This window comes from Camellia sinensis, chromosome 7 (genome assembly GCF_055761805.1).
Source record: "Camellia sinensis isolate YWXY chromosome 7, ASM5576180v1, whole genome shotgun sequence".
Classification (NCBI taxonomy): domain Eukaryota; kingdom Viridiplantae; phylum Streptophyta; class Magnoliopsida; order Ericales; family Theaceae; genus Camellia; species Camellia sinensis.
In genome coordinates, this window is record NC_138967.1 from 110,893,140 (window position 1) to 110,911,238 (window position 18,099).

General features: G+C 33.4%; 1 protein-coding gene and 1 pseudogene across 1 annotated transcript; both read right to left on the minus strand.

The window, feature by feature from the left end:
- Positions 1 to 3,052: 3,052 nt before the first annotated feature.
- LOC114303972 (uncharacterized) lies at positions 3,053 to 3,995 on the minus strand. The gene is made up of 3 exons (XM_082881005.1): positions 3,894 to 3,995; positions 3,747 to 3,808; positions 3,053 to 3,665 (listed from the first exon to the last, which is right to left on the minus strand). Exons 1-3 carry the CDS (start codon positions 3,993 to 3,995, stop codon positions 3,053 to 3,055), a joined length of 777 nt encoding a protein of 258 aa, XP_082737131.1.
- Positions 3,996 to 6,117: 2,122 nt separating this feature from the next.
- On the minus strand, positions 6,118 to 7,041 carry LOC145788664 (syntaxin-124 pseudogene; annotated as a pseudogene).
- Between the last annotated feature and the right edge of the window lie 11,058 nt (positions 7,042 to 18,099).

Here is an 18,099-nt window from a genome sequence, read left to right on the forward strand (position 1 = left end):
ATTCAGTGAAGAAAACACGGTTTTAGAACTTGAAATCAAAAGAAAATTGGAAGATCATGCAAATGGCAGTGGTCTTCAACGTAGGGTAGAGCCTCTGGTTTGTTGAACAGGGAAAGCACAGCATTGGCCTCTGATTTGTTGAGAAAAAAAAAGGTAGCCTGAGTTGGTCTCTCTTTTAGAGAGAGAACGCTGAGAATGGGGTTTGAAAAAAGAGAAAAGTTAGGGATCATGAAAATTTTTTTCATAAAAATGATCATGAAAGATTTATGATCTTTGGATTACCTTGATTAATGTGTGGTGCTTTATTCCAAGTGTAATTCAAGAGTCACAAAATTTTCATGATTATTTTCATAAAAGATTTTTCATGATACCTAGCATTTCCGTTAAAATAAATATAATAAAAGAGGATAAGGACAAAATTTATTTGGCCTCAAAAAGGAATGGTTTGATTCTGATGGTCCCTGGTGTGCTAAGGATGTATATTTATATATATAATAAGTCTCCGAATATTCTGGAGCATCTTTGGATTTGAATTTTTTAAAAATTGTTAAAGGAAATGCAAAGTCAAGTTTGACCAAAAAATATGGGCCTTATTTTCTAGAATAAAAAAATGGTGATGGGTGTTTTATTTTTGGTTGGAGTGAAAAAAAAAAGTATATATATTTTCAGATGTTTAAAAAAAAAAAAAAAAGGGTAAAAAAAAAAAAGTTATTTATTTATTTATTTAATATTACTTGTCGATTATATCTGTAAATTACGATGAATCCTCATCTTTATCCTTAGACTCTGTCAAAACTAAATATTTCCAAAGACGTAACACGAAGCATGGCTGAAGATGTGAAATTATGCATGTCCGAGAAAACTAAAATTCTCATACACGCAAGGGGCAAATGTAAGAGGAACTAATTTGAGCCCACTAAATTGATTAGGCCCAATAGTTCAAGGTTGGTGGGCCAGAATTTATCGTAAGTCCAAGATTGGTGAGTCCAGATTTATTGCCATCAAACGGGCTGAATCGCTCTAAGCCTCGAAAGGGTTCGGATCCACGAACTTAGAGACTTACTCGGGCCCGAACTCGAAAGGGTATTGAGCAAGCCTAGAGATCCGAGGCACTCGTACCCGAAAGGGTTCGGATCCACGAACCTAGAGATCTGAAGCACATGGCTTCGAACGGATTCAAACGCAATCTAGAAGCCGCTCCATTAATGAGTCCCAGAACACTTGCGGGCTCGGAGCTTTCCAGGATCTACGCACCAAAACGATGGGTGCAATGCAGTTTGAACAAAGGACCCGATCCCGAGGAGGGTGAGTGGAGATAAATTCACTCTTCAGTTAAACTAGCCTATACCCGGGTCGAGGTGGCACGATCTAGGGGGTCCTTGAGACTTGGTAATATTTGCGGCAGGGTGTTCTCTTGAACTACCCCTGACCCTTCTACGGTAGGACGTCCTCTGGGACTACCACTGACCCTTTGGGATGATTAGGGATCATTGGTTAGGTGTGGCTAAGAAGAAAGGTTCACCGAGAGGTTGATCTCCTCTTCGGGGTTTTCCTCATCCTCGAAGAGGTCACCTCCTCGGACAAGGCGGTTAGAGAGAATATTCTCCATGTGCCTTGCACATAGGCTCCACCCTACATCATGAGGTGCCTATAAATAGCACCCACTCATAGCTTTACAAGGGATGGATTTTTTGGAAAGAAAACTCTTGGGAAAGAACTAATTTCCCTTATCCATTATCAACCTTGAGAGTGAAAGTGGGAGATCCATAGGAGAGCCATGCCATTATTCTCTCTCTAACTATTTTGCCTTCTTTTTCACCCAATCTCTTATCTCCATCATCTCATTTCTTTTGTGTTCTTAGTTGAGACTATTGAAGAATTTAAGCCTCTCATCATCTTCTAGAGAATTCGAATTTTTCTTCAAGGATCTTCGAAGATCTTCTAATTTTCCAACAACTTTCTTGAACTCTCTTATACAAAGAGATAGACCAGACTGTTGAAGCAAAGCAATAGTAGTATCCACTATATGCCTATGTTTCCTCTCAGCAACACCATTTGAGATGGAGTGTGAGGGCAACTAGTCTGATGTAAGATGCCATGAGTTTGAAAAAAAATGAAACAACTTATGAGAGGAAAACTCACCACCACCATCACTACAAAAAATTTGAAGTGTGGTACTGAACTGCTTTTCAACAAATGCTTTAAAGACAAGAATTTTATCATAGACTTCACTTTTGTAATGCAGTGGATATAGCCAGGTAAAACCACTAAAATCATCCACAAACAAAACATAGTACTTAAATAGAGAAGAAACATGAGTAAATGGACCCCATACATCACTATGAACTAATGATAAGGGCTTATTAACAGTTGAATTAGAAAGAGAGAAAGGCAGACGATGACTCTTAGCAATACAACAGTCTTTACACAAAGAAAAAGGAAAATGTGTAGTTACTAGAGACAAGTCTTTAGCAATAGGTGCAAACTTGGCAGCAGAGGGATGCCCTAGCCATTGGTGCCATGTTTGAGAAGAAATAAACTGACTAAGGTGAGCATGTGGAGAAAAACTTGAAGGAACCTGATAAAGACCATTCAGATAATAGCCTTTATACAAGATAGCTTTCGAAACTTTGTCCTGAACAACAAAGGAATCACTATCAAACAATACGCTACAATGATTATCCTTGGTTAACTGATGAACAGAAACAAGATTAGAAGATATGTGAAGAACATGAAGCAGATTTGCTAGTTGAAATTCAAAAGAAGGAGTAAGAAAAATACCAGTCCCAGAGTTATGAATTCGGAGTGTATTACCATTACCAACAACAACCTGATCAGTTCCATGATAAGGTTGATGAAGATGAAGATTATCAAGATCATTGGTGATATGTGTGGTAGCAGCTGAATCAAGATACCATGGACTAGGTGGAGATGTCTGAATGACAACAGAGTAAGTAGGACAAGGAGTAGAGTAACCTCCACCACTGGTTGACAGAGTAGATGAACCAATAGAAGGAGCACCAGCACCAGATAAATAACCAGACATTGGTGGCTAATAGGCAAGATTCATTCTATTGCGACATTCCAAAGCTGTATGATTTCCTTTTCCACAAATCTGACAAAACACATGAAATCTGCCTCTTCTGCAACCTCTATTTCCAGAAAATCTTCCACCACCTCTAAAACCAGAGTTATAAGATCGGCCTCGACAATTGGATTGATAACCACGATTACCAAATCCAGAACCAAAAGAAGTCGGAGAAGTATGTGTATGAGAAGAAGAAACTGATTCTTTTGTGGTTACAAAAGCAACAGTTGAGTTAATTGAAGAAGATGAATGAGATTGATGTTCAATACGAATCGCTTCAGAACTCAGTAATGAAGATAATTCTTCAAGAGTAATGCCAGCTGATCGAGTTTTAATTGAAGTTTTAAAAGAATTATATTCATCAAGCAAACCATTCAAGATCATAAGAACCAGATCCTCATCATTAAGAGGATGAGAAACTAAAGCAATTTGATCTGAAATTTCTATAAACTGATACAGATAAGCCTCTGTGGACTGTGTTTTCTTTTTGATTGCTTGAAGCTTGTTCTTAAGTTGATGAACATGAGATCTTGACAAAGCAGTAAATCGTTTTTCAAGAGCAAGCCATACCTCTGCACTTTGTTTCAAATGCAGAACAGATAAAAAAAATAGAAGAAAAAAGTGTTGCTGTTAAACAACTGAGGAGATGTGTATCTACAATCTTCCACTGACGAAAATCAGGATTCTCAATTGATCTGTTACTTCAATCAAGAATTGAGGCTAATGGACATGGAATTGATCCATCAATGTAACTAAGTAACTCTGTTGCCTGAAACAAATTCTGGATCTAATTCTTCCAAATAACGTAATTGGATGAATCAAGCTTTACATTGACTAATGAGTTCAGATTTGTGATGAGTAAGGATAGATTTGGTGGAAGAGGTGATGATGAAGAAGAGACCACCATTGTTGCTCGTTGGAGCTTACAGTACCTCTGATACCATGAAGAAAATGATATACTGAAAGATATTTTCCATTCATATCAAATCTGAAGAACCACACAGTATTTTATACAAGAAACTTTATACACACTCTCGACTATATCTATTATACACGTGCCTTCTAACAGACTAGTCTAACTAATTAACTGACTCTAACAACCTCTTGTACATCTGGACTAACAGTTACATGATCCTTCTCAGCATGATCCGGACATACTGGATGAGTCCTATTGCTGCAGCTTATGGACCCTGTGATCAACTCCTTATCAGGAAGTGCTAGAATAGCCTGGATTTGTTACAATGAAGATAGGGACTTTTGGCCCAAAGTGCTCAGCAAATGCAACTTGATTCTCCCTTATCGACGGAAGTTATGGCTTGTCATCAAGCACTTCAATGGACTCAGGAGCAACAGTTTCGTCATGTTTGGATCTTGACAGATTCTCAGCTTTTGGTGGATGTTCTCCGTATTCGGGAGTGTCTTGTTTGGTCTATTAGTACTACTATCAAAGACATTCAACTGCTTAGTAAGCTTTTTTTTTATTTTTTGTGTATTTGTAAGGTTCAGCGGCAAGCTGTGAAACCAGCTCATGACTTAGCTCGTTCTATAAACCACTTTCCTATTTAATATATCCACTATATGTTTTGTTTGATTCTCCAAAAAAATAAATAAATAAATAAAATAAAATAAAATAAAATTGAAATGAAAATAATGCAATGTTGAAAGGCCTTAACCATGTTGGCTCTGAACATATATCACATTATCTAAAAATTCCCAAAATCAAGTATTTAGAAATATAAAAATATATAATGGAATCTCAAAACAAGATATAGTAGGCATTTTAAGCCGTCATTAGGCAATTTTAGGCGGAGAAGTAAAGAAGCAAAACAGAGAGTTGAAGGAAAGAGAATCAGAACAAAGCATTAGGCGTTTCAAGCAATCATTGGACAATTTTAGGTAGACAAGTAAGAAAGCAGAACAAAACGACATCTACGATCGCATAATAAGAGGGGGAAATCTTAATAAAGTCAATTATGCAAATTTTCTAGAGAAATGAGTGTAATTTACCTTTAATTTTACCATGAGGAGCAAGAGGGTTGTATACACAACATGCAAACTAAATTGGTATATGTGTGAAACACAACCCAAAAAAAAAAAAAAAAAAAAAAAAAAATCTTAATGGACATATTTATGCATGTCTTGATAATGAAAGAGATGTAGAAAGAAAATAATTTCAAGTAGGGGCGGAGGCATAGCAGGGTCATGCGGTTCACGTGTTTCTCCTGAGTTTTAAATTTTTTTTTTGTTGTTGTTATTGTCATGTATAAAATGTATTTTTTTTTTTTTTTTTCTTGACATGTTCTTTGACTAAGGGTTTATTGTATTGTTCACAACAAGTAGTTATTTGATGCTTTGGGAGCACTAAGTGGTATTGTGTATGTAGCAGTTTAAATTAATAGTGTAGTAAAAAATATTATAGATTTGATATAATAAACTCATTATTTTCAAATAGTTGGCATACCACTTAGCGTGATTTGTGATTTTCTATGCTCTGAGCATCACGTAGGCAACGTCATACGGTACTCTAAGACTGTTTAATAATTTTCATTTAAAACACATCATTTGTAAGCAATGTAATCTTTTTAATATTTCTCAAATAAAAATTAAATAGATTTTATAATAATTTGTGCTATAAATGATGTGTTTTTATTTTTAAAATTAGGAATTTTGATCCATAATTTTTTGTGCTAAAATTGCAAACTTACATCACCATCCCACACCAAGCTATTCCACACTATTATAGAATTTTGATTTGTTCTTATTAATAATGAATATGTAATTTTTTATGTTTAAATTTATCTCATAAAATTATTATTATTATCTTAATGTTGCACATAATTTTTTTTTTAATAAAAAATTATAATTAATAAATATCCCTCTAATTTAATTTCCTAACTCTGCCAGTGATTGCCAGAAAGAAACATGTTCAAAAGATTGAGGAAAATTTTTGTCTTTTTGTTTTTTTTTTTTTGTTTTTCTAGACCCCACGGAAAAAATGTTGTCCATCACCGGGAAAATGTCGAGTGTTTCTACAGTACATGAACCAAAATAGAAGACAAAACTGGGAATAGCATAAGGATGAGGTCACAAGCACCAAGACCTATGGCAATGCAAGTAAATTTCCTGGAGCTCTTTTGGTACTCCCTTGCTTCTTGGAGCTGCTCAATCCCTCTCCTAACAAAGGAATTGGCATGAGCCACATGACTTTTTATATCATTCAATTGTTGACCCTGTGCCTCCACCAATGCCGCCATGTCCAAGAACACTTGATGAAGCTCGATCAAGTTCTTCTCAATCTCCTTGACAGCATCATGCTTCTCTTGAATCTCTGAAATTGTGTCCAAGATCTGGCCACACCCTTGTTCTTGAATAGCCTTTTGAAGAAATGTCTCACTTTCCCCACTTGATATCAAATTCTCAATCAATTCTTCGTTTGCCTTCTCCCCTGTAATGGTGAAGTACCTCCTCTCAACGGTCTCCTTGTACTCTGTTGTCATTTTAGCCCTCAATGTTTGGAACTCATCCATCATGACCTTTAGTTTCTTCCCTAACCCACTAACTACCAAAGTTCAAGTGCGGTTAGCAGACGAGCCTGGACCACACCCAGGGTTGCTTCGGTGAGCGGCGTTGGACCTCTCCAATACCTCAAGCTTTCCCTTAATGACTTTGACCCTTTTCAATACTTGTGCAACGTCTACGTCCATCCCGGACCGCAATTCTTTCATGGTTTTTGCATTATGCACCGTTTTGCTCTCCTCATTTGACTCTTGCAAATTTTTGTACAACCTCTCGACATCTTTCATGTCATACTTCGCCACTACATCTTCAAAAAACCTATCGAGATCAATTGTTTCGTTTATTATGCCGCCACCACCAGACTCTATGTCATCTACATGAATCTAATCTGCGAGGTCCTGGTACTTTTTGAATGAACCTGAGAAGAGATCATTCATAGTGCCAAAATCTCTTGTACAATAGTAGTACGAGTTCTCTTCTTACCTTTACCTCAAATGATTACTTTTTGTTGAGGAAGGAAGAAGAAAAGTGGCTTAGCTTTGTTGAGGCCTCCTTTCCTCTCTCTCTAAAGGGATAGTGTTTTCATGATATGTTGGAGAGAGAGGAGAGAAGGTAGTGAACAAAGCAAAGGCTTCATCAAGAATTGAATTGGGCTCTCATGTTTGGTAAATTAAGGTTGGATGAGTTATTAGAGGTTTGTAGTGAATATTTGATTGAAGCCAAAAAAACTAACCTGAGGACCATCGTTAGATGAGGAGAAATCAAAGGCTACTCATATTTTTACCTTTCATTGAATACCCTTTGAATTGAGATTTTTTTTTTAGATAGGGGAATTGGGTTAACTTGGTCATATTTACTTGCATGTCATGACTGTTGGAAAATTTGATTTATATAAGCTTATTTTGGGTCAACTTTGAGCCTAATTTTGAGTAGGCCCTAAATAACTTTTGGGGTGGGTCTGAAGAGATGACGTTTTCCTTGCCGCACGGCAAGTCACACGGTGAAGACAGTTCGTCAAAACTATTTATGAGTGAATGGGAAGTTTACGTCGTTTTCGAGTTCGAGGAATGGACATTTAAAAAATTAAATGTGGGCTTCCTTGTTAAGCTTGTCCCACATTGAAACTTTGAGAGAGTTTGTGTATGCATATAACCTCTTGGTGTACTAACTTGGGTTGGGCCCCAAGGGGTATCCCAAGTTTGTAGAAAGGAGGAGTTATGGACAAAGAAATCTTGGCTCAAACCACCACACAAGCGCGCTACCGTCGCCGGCCAACCAAACTGAGTCATGCCGACCGTGGGTATGGGTTGTGGGTCGAGTCGGTTCTAATATTAATTTTTTGAACAAAATTCATTTGAATTTTTCAAAAATTATTGCGGAAATTTAATTCCAAATTTAAATTTAAATTTTCTGTCCAATATTAACTCCTCCAGTCCAATTTATCAAACAAATTAAACTGTCCAAACAGTTTTTCAGATCTGTTGGACCCCGGACAAATTCAAAACTGCCAGACAGGTTTTTAACTGCTGTAGTTTCAAACAGATATAAACTGCCCAGCAATTATCTGTTTGAAATAGTGTTGTATCTGTTCAGTTTAATTTTGCATATGTTCATTCAAAAAACAGCACCTGTTCAGTAGATTGGTTTGCCTATAAATACAACCTTTTCCAGCAGTCTTTGGGATCCAAAAAACAATCTGAAAAATTCATTTTGCAGTCTATTTTGCTCTCTTGCATAATTTATTCTTCATATTATTTTAGGAAAAAATTCAGAGAGTTTAGAATACAAGTTTTGTGCGCCGAACAAATTGTTTGGAGTGCTACTACAATTTGCGAAGATTATTGTATCCTGGGAGATAGACGCCATTAGTCCGTAAGCAACGAAGCGGAGCGAATCTGTCTTAAGGACAGAATGTCACACACTCAACTTGATCTTTTAAATACTTATTCAATTCAGTAAAATAAATTCGGTAAGTAATTTATTTTATTTATTTGATTTGTTTCATATTATTTGATTTTACACAGAAGATTGTTCCTACAATCTTAAGACAGATCTGAATTATTCTATTTATACAGAATTTTTCATTTGTTTCCTTTTCTCTTTCTACTTCTTACAAAAAAAAATTTCTGTTGTTTTACAAAATAATATTCTGGTTGGAAAAACAAATAGTAGTAATATATTGTTTGACAAATAGTACTTATATACTGTCTATTTTCTTTGACAATTAGTAGTAATATACTGGTGTTATTAACAATTCAGAATATTTATTTGTGAAATTTGTCAGAAATTAATTTTTTTTTTCAGAAATAATTTTTGAGTGTTCATTAATTAAAATTCTGTTTCAGTATTTTAATTATTGAAGTGTTACAAAAATTTAATTTTCTGTGTGGAATTAATTTGGTTAAATAAAATTTTATTTTATTTTCAAATTAATTGAAAATAAAAGTTACAATTCTTATTTCTTTTATTTTACAAAATTTAATTATGTGGTTTTGGTTTAAATTTTCTATGTAGTGTAAAATTTTAATTCTAATTTTATTTTATAATTTAGAATTGATGGCTATTGAAACTGGTCAAATTAATGCTCAAACAAGTACTAGTGTGGTGGCTGCAATTGCTCTAACCCCTCCTGTTGTGATTGTGCCAGTCAATCACGGTGAGAAGCTAGGGAAGTTTTCAGGAACTGATTTTAAAAGATGGCAACATAAAATATTATTCTATCTTACAACTCTAAACTTGGCTCATTTTCTTTGTGAGAATGCTCCTAGTCTGAACGAGGATAAAACTGACTGGCAAGTGGTTGCTGCGGTTGATGCCTGGAAACATGCTAATTTCTTTTGCCGGAACTACATCTTGAACAGACTTGACAACGCATTATACAACTTCTACAATCCTATCAAAATGGCAAAGGAACTTTGGTAGTCTTTGAAGAAAAAGTACAAAACAGAAGTTGTTAGCTCAAAGGAATTTGTCGTTGGTAAATTCCTAGACTTTGTGATGGTTGATTCTAAGACTGTGATCAGCCAAGTTCAAGATCTCCAACTCATTCTGCATGACATTCACGTAGAAGGCATGTCTCTCAGTGAATCCTTCCAAGTTACAGCCTTAATTGAAAAATTACCACAAAGCTGGAAGGAATTCAAGAAATATCCTCAAACACAAGCGTTAAGAAATGTCTTTAAAAGAATTGATTGTGCGTTTGAGGATTGAGGAGGACAACCACAATTCAAAGAAGCGGGCTGGTAAGCATCCAATGAAATCAAAGGCAAATGTGGTGGAACATGCTCCAAAAGCCACAAAACGGAAGTTTTCTAGAGAATGTTCCTCACAAGGCTCTAAAGGAGGGGAAACTAAAAAGTACAAGTTTAATGGCAAGTGGTACATCTAAGACAAAGAGGGACATTAGGTCAAAGATTACCATAACAAAGGCAAAAGGAAAAGAAGAACAAGCAAGAAGCCTGCCCAAGCCCATATGACCGAAGTGGATAATTTTTCCAATGGTGTAGATGACATAAATCTTTCTGCAGTTGTTTCCGAGGCAAACCTTGTCGGAAATCCTAAAGAATGGTTTGTGGACACTAGTGCTACTCGCCACATCTGTGCTGACAAAAAGATGTTCACATCTTATTCAGTGGTGGACAATGGTGAACAACTTTTTATGGGCAACTCTTCGACTTCTAAAGTTGAAGGACAAGGAAAGATTATTTTGAAGATGATATCTGGAAATTAACTCACTCTCAACAATGTGCTGCATGTACCGAACATTCGCAAGAATCTTATTTCCAGATCTTTGTTGAGTAAAAATGGGTTTATATTAGTTTTTGAAAGTGATGTACTTACCAAAAACGAGATGTATGTAAGAAAATGTTACATGTCTGATGGATTTTTCAAAATGAATGGAATGACTGCTGTACCCTCTGTTATTAATAAAAATACATCTTCTTCTTACTTGCTTGAGTCTTCAAATTTATGACATGGTAGACTTGGACATGTTAATTATGGATCTTTGCGTAGATTAATTAATATGGAATGCTTACCTAAATTTGACATTGATTTAAATTATAAATGTGAAATTTGTGTAGAGGCAAAATTATCCAAAACTCCTTTTCATTCAATTGAAAAAAGTACAGAAACCACTTGAATTAATTTATAGTGACATTTGTGATTTTAAATCAATTCAAACTAGAGGTGGGGAAAATTTTTATCACTTTTATAGATGACTATACTAGATATAGTTATGTTTATTTAATTCGAACCAATGATGAAGCTTTGAAAACTTTTATTCAATATAAGAATGAAGTTGAAAATCAACTTGGTAAGAAAATTAAGAAACTTAGAAGTGATAGAAGTGGTGAATATGAATCACCTTTTGATGAGTTTTGTAAAGGACATGGAATAATTCATCAAACCACCGCTCTTTATTCACCTAAGCAAAATGGAATTGCGAAAGGCCATGTTAATAAGTTCTGGATTACCTCAGAACTTATGGGAGAAAGCAATACTTCTGCTAATTATATATTTAATAAAGTACCCCGAAAGAAAGTAAATCAAATACCTTATGAATTGTGGTATGGGAGAGTACCATCCTACAAATACTTAAAAGTGTGGAGGTGTTTGGCTAAAGTGGCTATTCCTAGTCCTAAAAAGTCTAAGATAGGTCCTAAAACTGTTGATTGCATTTTTATTGGTTATGCCATGAATAGTAATGCATATCAATTTTTGATTCATAAGTCAGAATATTCCGAAATGTATGTAAATACTATTATTGAATCTCGGAATGCGTCTTTTCTTTGAACATATGTTTTCAAATAAAACTGGACAAAATACTAGTACTAATAAAAGATCTTATGATTCTATTACTAGTCATGATCAAGAATAAGAACAAGAGATAGATCAAAATGATGAAGAGAAACCTAGGCGTAATAAACGTGCTAGAACCTCACAATCTTTTGGTCTAGATTTCCTAACATTTTTGTTAGAAAATGAGCATTTAACTTTTAAATAGGCCATGTCCAGTCCTAAAGCTTCTTTATGGAAAGAAGCTATCAATAGTGAAGTTGAATCCATCTTGCAAAATCATACTTGGGAATTGCTGGATTTGCCACCGGGTTGAAAACCTCTTGGATACAAATGGATTTTCAAAAGAAAAATGAAAACGGATGGATCAATTGATAAATACAAGGCAAGACTTGTAGTAAAAGGTTTTAGACAAAAAGAATGTCTTGATTACTTTGACACATACTCACTGGTTACTAGAATAACATCCATTAGAATACTAATTGCCATTGCATCTTTATACAATCTAGTAATTCATCAAATGGATGTGAAAACCACTTTCTTAAATAGTGAGTTAGATGAAGAAATTTACACGTAACAACCAGAAGGATTTTCTGTTCCAAGAAAGAAAAGAAAGTGTGTAAATTGGCTAAATCATTATATGGTTTAAAACAAGCGCCAAAACAATGGCACGAGAAATTTGACAAGACAATGATGTCAAATGGTTTTAAAATTAATGAATGTGACAAATGTGTTTATTTTAAAACACAAACAAAGGCTATGTTATAGTATGTCTTTATGTAGATGATATGATCATCATAGGTAGTAATAATGAAATGATTCAAACTACCAAACTAATGTTGAATAAACATTTTGACATGAATGAAGGGGCATTGTTGATGTAATTCTTGGTATGAAAATTACCAAAACATCAGAAGGATATGCTTTGTCACAATCTCATTACATTGAGAAAATATTTGACAAATTCAACAAAGATAATGATCATCTTGCTAGAACACCTGTAGATGTTAATTTCTTTTTTTCTAAGAATGTACAGGAAAGTATTTCTCGATTAGAGTATGTCCAAATTATTGGAAGCTTAATGTACTTGATGAACTGCACTCACCCGAATATAACTTATGCAGTAAGTTAATTAAGTAGATGTACGAGTAACCCTGGAGTATAACACTGGAAAGCAATTATAAAGGTTCTAAGATATCTACGATTTACTCGTAATATTGGGCTTTATTATATTAGATATCCAGCAGTACTTGAAGGATACTGTGATGCAAATTGGATATCGGATACTAGAGACTCAAAATCCGCCAGTGGATATGTCTTTATTCTTGGTGGGGCAACTATATCTTGGAAATCTTCTAAACAGACTTGAATTGCTAGGTCTACTATGGAATCAAAATTCATAGCTTTAGATAAAGTTGGGGAAGAAACAGAATGGCTTCGCCACTTCTTTGAAGATATTCTAATATGGCCAAAACCGATGCCTGCCATATGCATACATTGAGATAGTCAATCAGCAATAGGTAGAGCACAAAGTCATATGTATAACGGTAAGTCACGACACATTCGTTGTCGACATAACATTGTGAGACAACTACTCTCCAATGGAATTATTTACATTAAATATGTGAAGTCTAAAGACAACTTAGCGGATTCACTAACCAAAGGGTTAGCAAAAGAGTTAGTTGAAAATCCATCAAGGGGAATAGAACTTAAGCCTATTAAACAAGAGTTACCACAACAGCAACCCAACCTAGTTGACTGAAGATCTCAAGATCTAGGTTCAAATGGACAATCGAGTTGTGTATAACTCAGAAGGATCACTGGGGAGTCAAACTCCTACCCATTTCTATGATGAAATAGTGATGTCTGCAGCATTTTAAGTTAAGTAAAATTTTAATGATTCTTATATCTAGGTAAACCTAATAGAGTATGGCAGGATACTCTTCATAAGAATCACTTATATGAGTGTGAACTGAGCCGGTTCTATGAGATTTGTGAAGGGTTAAAATTCTCTAGAGCACTCATGAAAGAATAGGTTGTTCAAGGCCAAAATGAACACAATAATGAGAACTAAATTGTGTTTGGTAATATACTGTGTGAGTTCTATTGTCTTGGTTTACACAAACGGCTAAACAGTTCAAGACATCATGTTTACTGGTTAGCTAATAAATCCGATAACGTCTCACAAGGGAAGGTTCAAAGCTAAAAGCTACTGATCCTTTGCAGAATATTCCCAAATTCTGTACTTTCTGTAATTAGATCATGTTGTTGCATTTTCTCTCCGTCAAATTCCATTCATGTAGGGGATTGTTGGAAAATTTGATTTATATAGGCTTATTTTGGGCCAACTTTGAGTGGGCCCCAAATGACTTTTGAGGTGGGCCCGAAGAGGTGACGTGTTCCTTGCCGCATAGCAAGTCACACGGTGAAGACGGTTTGTCAAAACCATTTATGAGTGAATGAGAAGTTGACGTTGTTTTCAGGTTCGTGGAATGGACATTTAAAAAATAAAATGTGGGTTTCCTTGTTAGGCTTATCCCACATTGAAATTGTAAGAGAGCTTGTATATGTATATAAGCTCTTGGTATACTAACTTGGGTTGGGCCCCAAGGGGTACCCCAAGTTTGCAGAAAAAAAGAGTTATGGACAAAGAAACCTTGGCTCAAACCACCACACATGCGTGCTACCGCTGTCGTCGTCCGACCGGCCGGCCGAGCTGGGTGCCGGTATGGGTCAGGTCGGTTCTAATATTAATTTTTTAGACAAAATTCATTTGAATTTTTTCAAAAATTATTGCGGAAATTTAATTCCAAATTTGAATTTAAATTTTTTGTCCAATATTACCTACTCGAGTCCAATTTATCAAATAGATTAAACTATCCAAACAGTTTTTCAAATTTGTTGGAACCCGAACAGATTCAAAATTGCTAGACAGGTTTTTAACTGCTGCAGTTTCAAACAGATATAAACTGCCCAGCAGTTATCTGTTTGAAACAGTGTTGTATCTATTTAGTTTAATTTTGCATCTGTTCATTCAAAAAACAGCACATGTTCGGCAGATTAGTTTGTCTATAAATACAACATTTTCCAGTAGTCTTTGGGATCCAAAAAACAATCTGAAAAATTCATTTTGCAGTCCATTTTGCTCTCTCGCATAATTTATTCTTCATATTATTTTAGGGAAAAATTCAAAGAGTTTAGAACACAGGTTTTATTCGCCGAACAAATTGTTTGGAGTGCTACTACAATTTGTGAAGATTATTATATCATGGGAGATAGACGCCATTAGTCCAAAAGCACCGAAACGGGGCGAATCTGTTTTAAGAACAGAGTGTTACACACTCGACTTGATCTTTTAAATACTTATTCGGTTCGTTAAAATAAATTCGATAAGTAATTTATTTTCTTTATTTGATTTGTTTCATATTATTTTATTTTGCAAAGAAGATTGTTCCTACAATGACAATTAACTGTAAAAAATAGCGTAGCTAGAGAAATTTAATTAAAACTAGTATATAGAAATAAGGAGGTCTAAAAATACAAAAAAAAACTAAATATATAATTAAAATAAAATAAAAAGTACATTGATGAACAATATTTTCTTAAAATGGATAAATCTCGTAACGTATTATCTAATCAAGCAATTTTGTATCCTATTCTATTTTAATTTTTGAATACATAACATTATTGTATAAAATTATGAACATATATCAACATAATGCTCGGAGTATTTCAAAAAAAAAAAAGAAGATAGAAGCAGAAAAGGGCAATCATATGGGACTTGGTTCACATGTCTGATGCCAAAAAAGATGAAAGTCTTAGATCATCTCTAATCATTATTGTTATAATATTATTGTCATTGTTATAATTTAGTAATAAATATTATTATTTTGTTAAATTATAGCAATAGCATTTCAATGGTCATTTGCTATTTTGGTAAATTTCAATCAATTTTTCCTTCAAGTTTGTAGGTATTGTTTGGATATAGATTTTTTGTGATTTTATTTTTGTTTATTTTTTTGTCTTTTGTGACATTTTTTTAACTGTTTGTAAAAAAAAATTATATTTATATTATTCCCGAGTAGACAAATATAAAAAATGAAAAAAAATTGAAAAAATGGAAAAATAAATAAATATAATTTACTCCACCAAAAAACATATCACTACATGTTTAATAATTTTTTTTAACTACATATAAAAATAATCTTCATTTAATTTTTTCATATCTTTATTTAATGTATTTTATCTTCATATAATGTCAGTTAATATATTTTATCTTTTTATTGTCTTCATTTGAAAAAATATATTTATTTTTCCATTATACTTTATTGAAAAATTTAAAAAAAAATGAAATTTCATTACAAAATAAAAAAATAAATAGTTGTTGTGCTTTGTTTCACTTATTTATTTATTTATTTATTTTTTAATGAAAAAAATCTCTCTCTTAAATCTGAGGGGTTGATTAGTACTGAACAAATCCCTATTTGCTCTCTCTATCTCTGTTCGTCTCCATCCTTTCATCTCTCTCTTCAGCACTCTTGCCTCCCTCACTCTCACCACAAGAACCCCTGTCTCCCAACTCCCTGTTTCTCTTACTGTTTCTGTTTCTTAGCTTCTCTCTCCCCGTCTCCACAAGAACCCCTATTTCTCAGTGAAGATCAGAGAGATTAGAGAGAGAAATCAGATCACCCCCTTTTCGGAATATCATTTTGTGCTTCTGTTTGTATTTTTCGAATCGCAGATCACGGTGTCTCTCATTCACTCAGATCTTTTGTGTTTGAAATCAGAGCAGCGGAAGGAGGTGCAGTTTTGAAACTTGCTCCAAAATTTTCTAACTTTTTGTTAAATTATTAAATTCTGCCGAAATTCCTGACAAAAAATGATATTCCTGAAATTCCTGTTTGTGAGTATTTGGTGAATTTGGTGAAATTTTGTATTGTTGAAATTTGGTGAATTTTGTCTGAGAAAGGCACAAATTGGTGAAGTTGGTTTTTTTTTTTTTTTTTTTTTTTCTTGAGACACACTTTGAATAATTGGTGAATTATGTTTTAAACAAAATGGTGAATTTCTTTTTTTTTTTTTTTAAAAAAAAAAAATTTCAAACATTCTGGAAAAGTCCCAGCTGAAATGAAAGGGAAGGAGGGAAGGAGAAATCAGTTGGTCTTTGAGTGACTTGCCAAATTTGACAGCTGCCAAAGTAGCTGCCAAATTTGGCACATGATTTGGGCAGTTGTCAAAAATGGCAACTGCTATAGCATGTCATTGAAAAAGTCATTTTTTTTTCAAGTTGCTATATTATGGTTTTCGCAGCTGTTTTAGCAATCCATTGAGATGCTCTTATATGTATTTATACATGATGATTTTATATGTTTATATGGTGGCAAATATGTTTTTTTAATAAAAAATAAAATGTAAAATAGATTGGACCACATAATTTTAAAATTTCTTGTCCTGTGCTACAAGAAACTTTTTTTTTTTTTTTTTGAGATGAATTACACTTATCTCTTTAAAAAAATACAAATAACTTGACAGTTTTAATATAATTACCCCGGCTTTCTTTCAATAAAGATAAAAGAATTAAAACTAATGTAAATAATATGAAAATACAAAGTAAACAAGAAAAAGTTTGCATTTCAATATATAAAAGATATGGCAGCATTGTTATCCATCCATATGACTAATAATGATGAATCATTGGTGAAGGAGAGCAAAGTGTTACAAGAATTAAAATATCAAGGGAGTCGTATATAATTATGTTAAAATTATAAAACTTATTGTATTTTTTTAAATTTCAAAAAAAAAAAATCAATGTAATTTATTATTATGTTTTAAAACATCTGAGACCATAGAAAGAGGAGAAGCTTATTATGTGTTACGATTTGAATTTTTGACCCCCTAATGATGTTTGAGATTCTAGTCAAAAGTAGTCTATCCAAGGTATAAACGTTACATTTAATTAATCAAAATTAACATATGACCCGTGTTATATACGAAATAAAATAATAAATTATTTTTCAAAAAAGATATATATTTTTCACTTTTTTTTTTTTCTCATTTTGCCTCTTATAAACATAAATTTATGAACGGTACATTAATTAGTTCTCTCTCCGCCCAAACAAATTTAAACGTCAATCAATGTGGGTGTTTGGAAAGTTGTTATTTTAGTAGATTTTTTCAGTTTTTGATTATTTTTGGAGGAAAATTTTTTTGTGTTTGGAAAGATAGTTAGATTTTTTTTGTAGTTGAATGTGATGTTTGTAAGATAAAAAATAAAATAATTATAGATTTGATGTGATATTTTGTCTGAATTTGTTTTTTTGATTTTTTAACTTATTTTGTCTTTTAGCAAAAAACTAACCAAAAAAACAAAAAAAAAAACTCTTCCCAAACACCCCATATGTGTTTTTAAATTTTGTTTTTGTGAAAATCTAATAATCAACAATATAGTTCAATGATATTTTCCTTTTAAAATACAAAATCTAAAAATCTAATAGCTTTTTCTTCGCCCACCTAAAAATTCAATGATATTTTCCTTTTAAAATACAAAAGCAATATGTGTAATTTACCGAACGAAAATGAAAAAGTACCAACAATTTTATGAAATGTGTTCATTCTTAGTAGAAATTAAAAACATTATTTAAAAGAGCATAATTAAATAAAATTTGAAAATTATTATAATGATAGAGTTTAAGAAGTTT

What these genes read in the sequence shown, in the direction of transcription:
- LOC114303972 (XM_082881005.1), bottom strand. Translation starts at nt 3,995, where the DNA reads ATGGTGGTCTCTTCTTCATCATCACCTCTTCCACCAAATCTATCCTTA. An exon ending in AGCTTGATTCATCCAATTAC is followed by an intron (nt 3,809 to 3,893) that starts GTTATTTGGAAG and finishes CATGTCCATTAG; the next exon opens with CCTCAATTCTTGATTGAAGT. An exon ending in ATTTTCGTCAGTGGAAGATT is followed by an intron (nt 3,666 to 3,746) that starts GTAGATACACAT and finishes TTTGAAACAAAG; the next exon opens with TGCAGAGGTATGGCTTGCTC.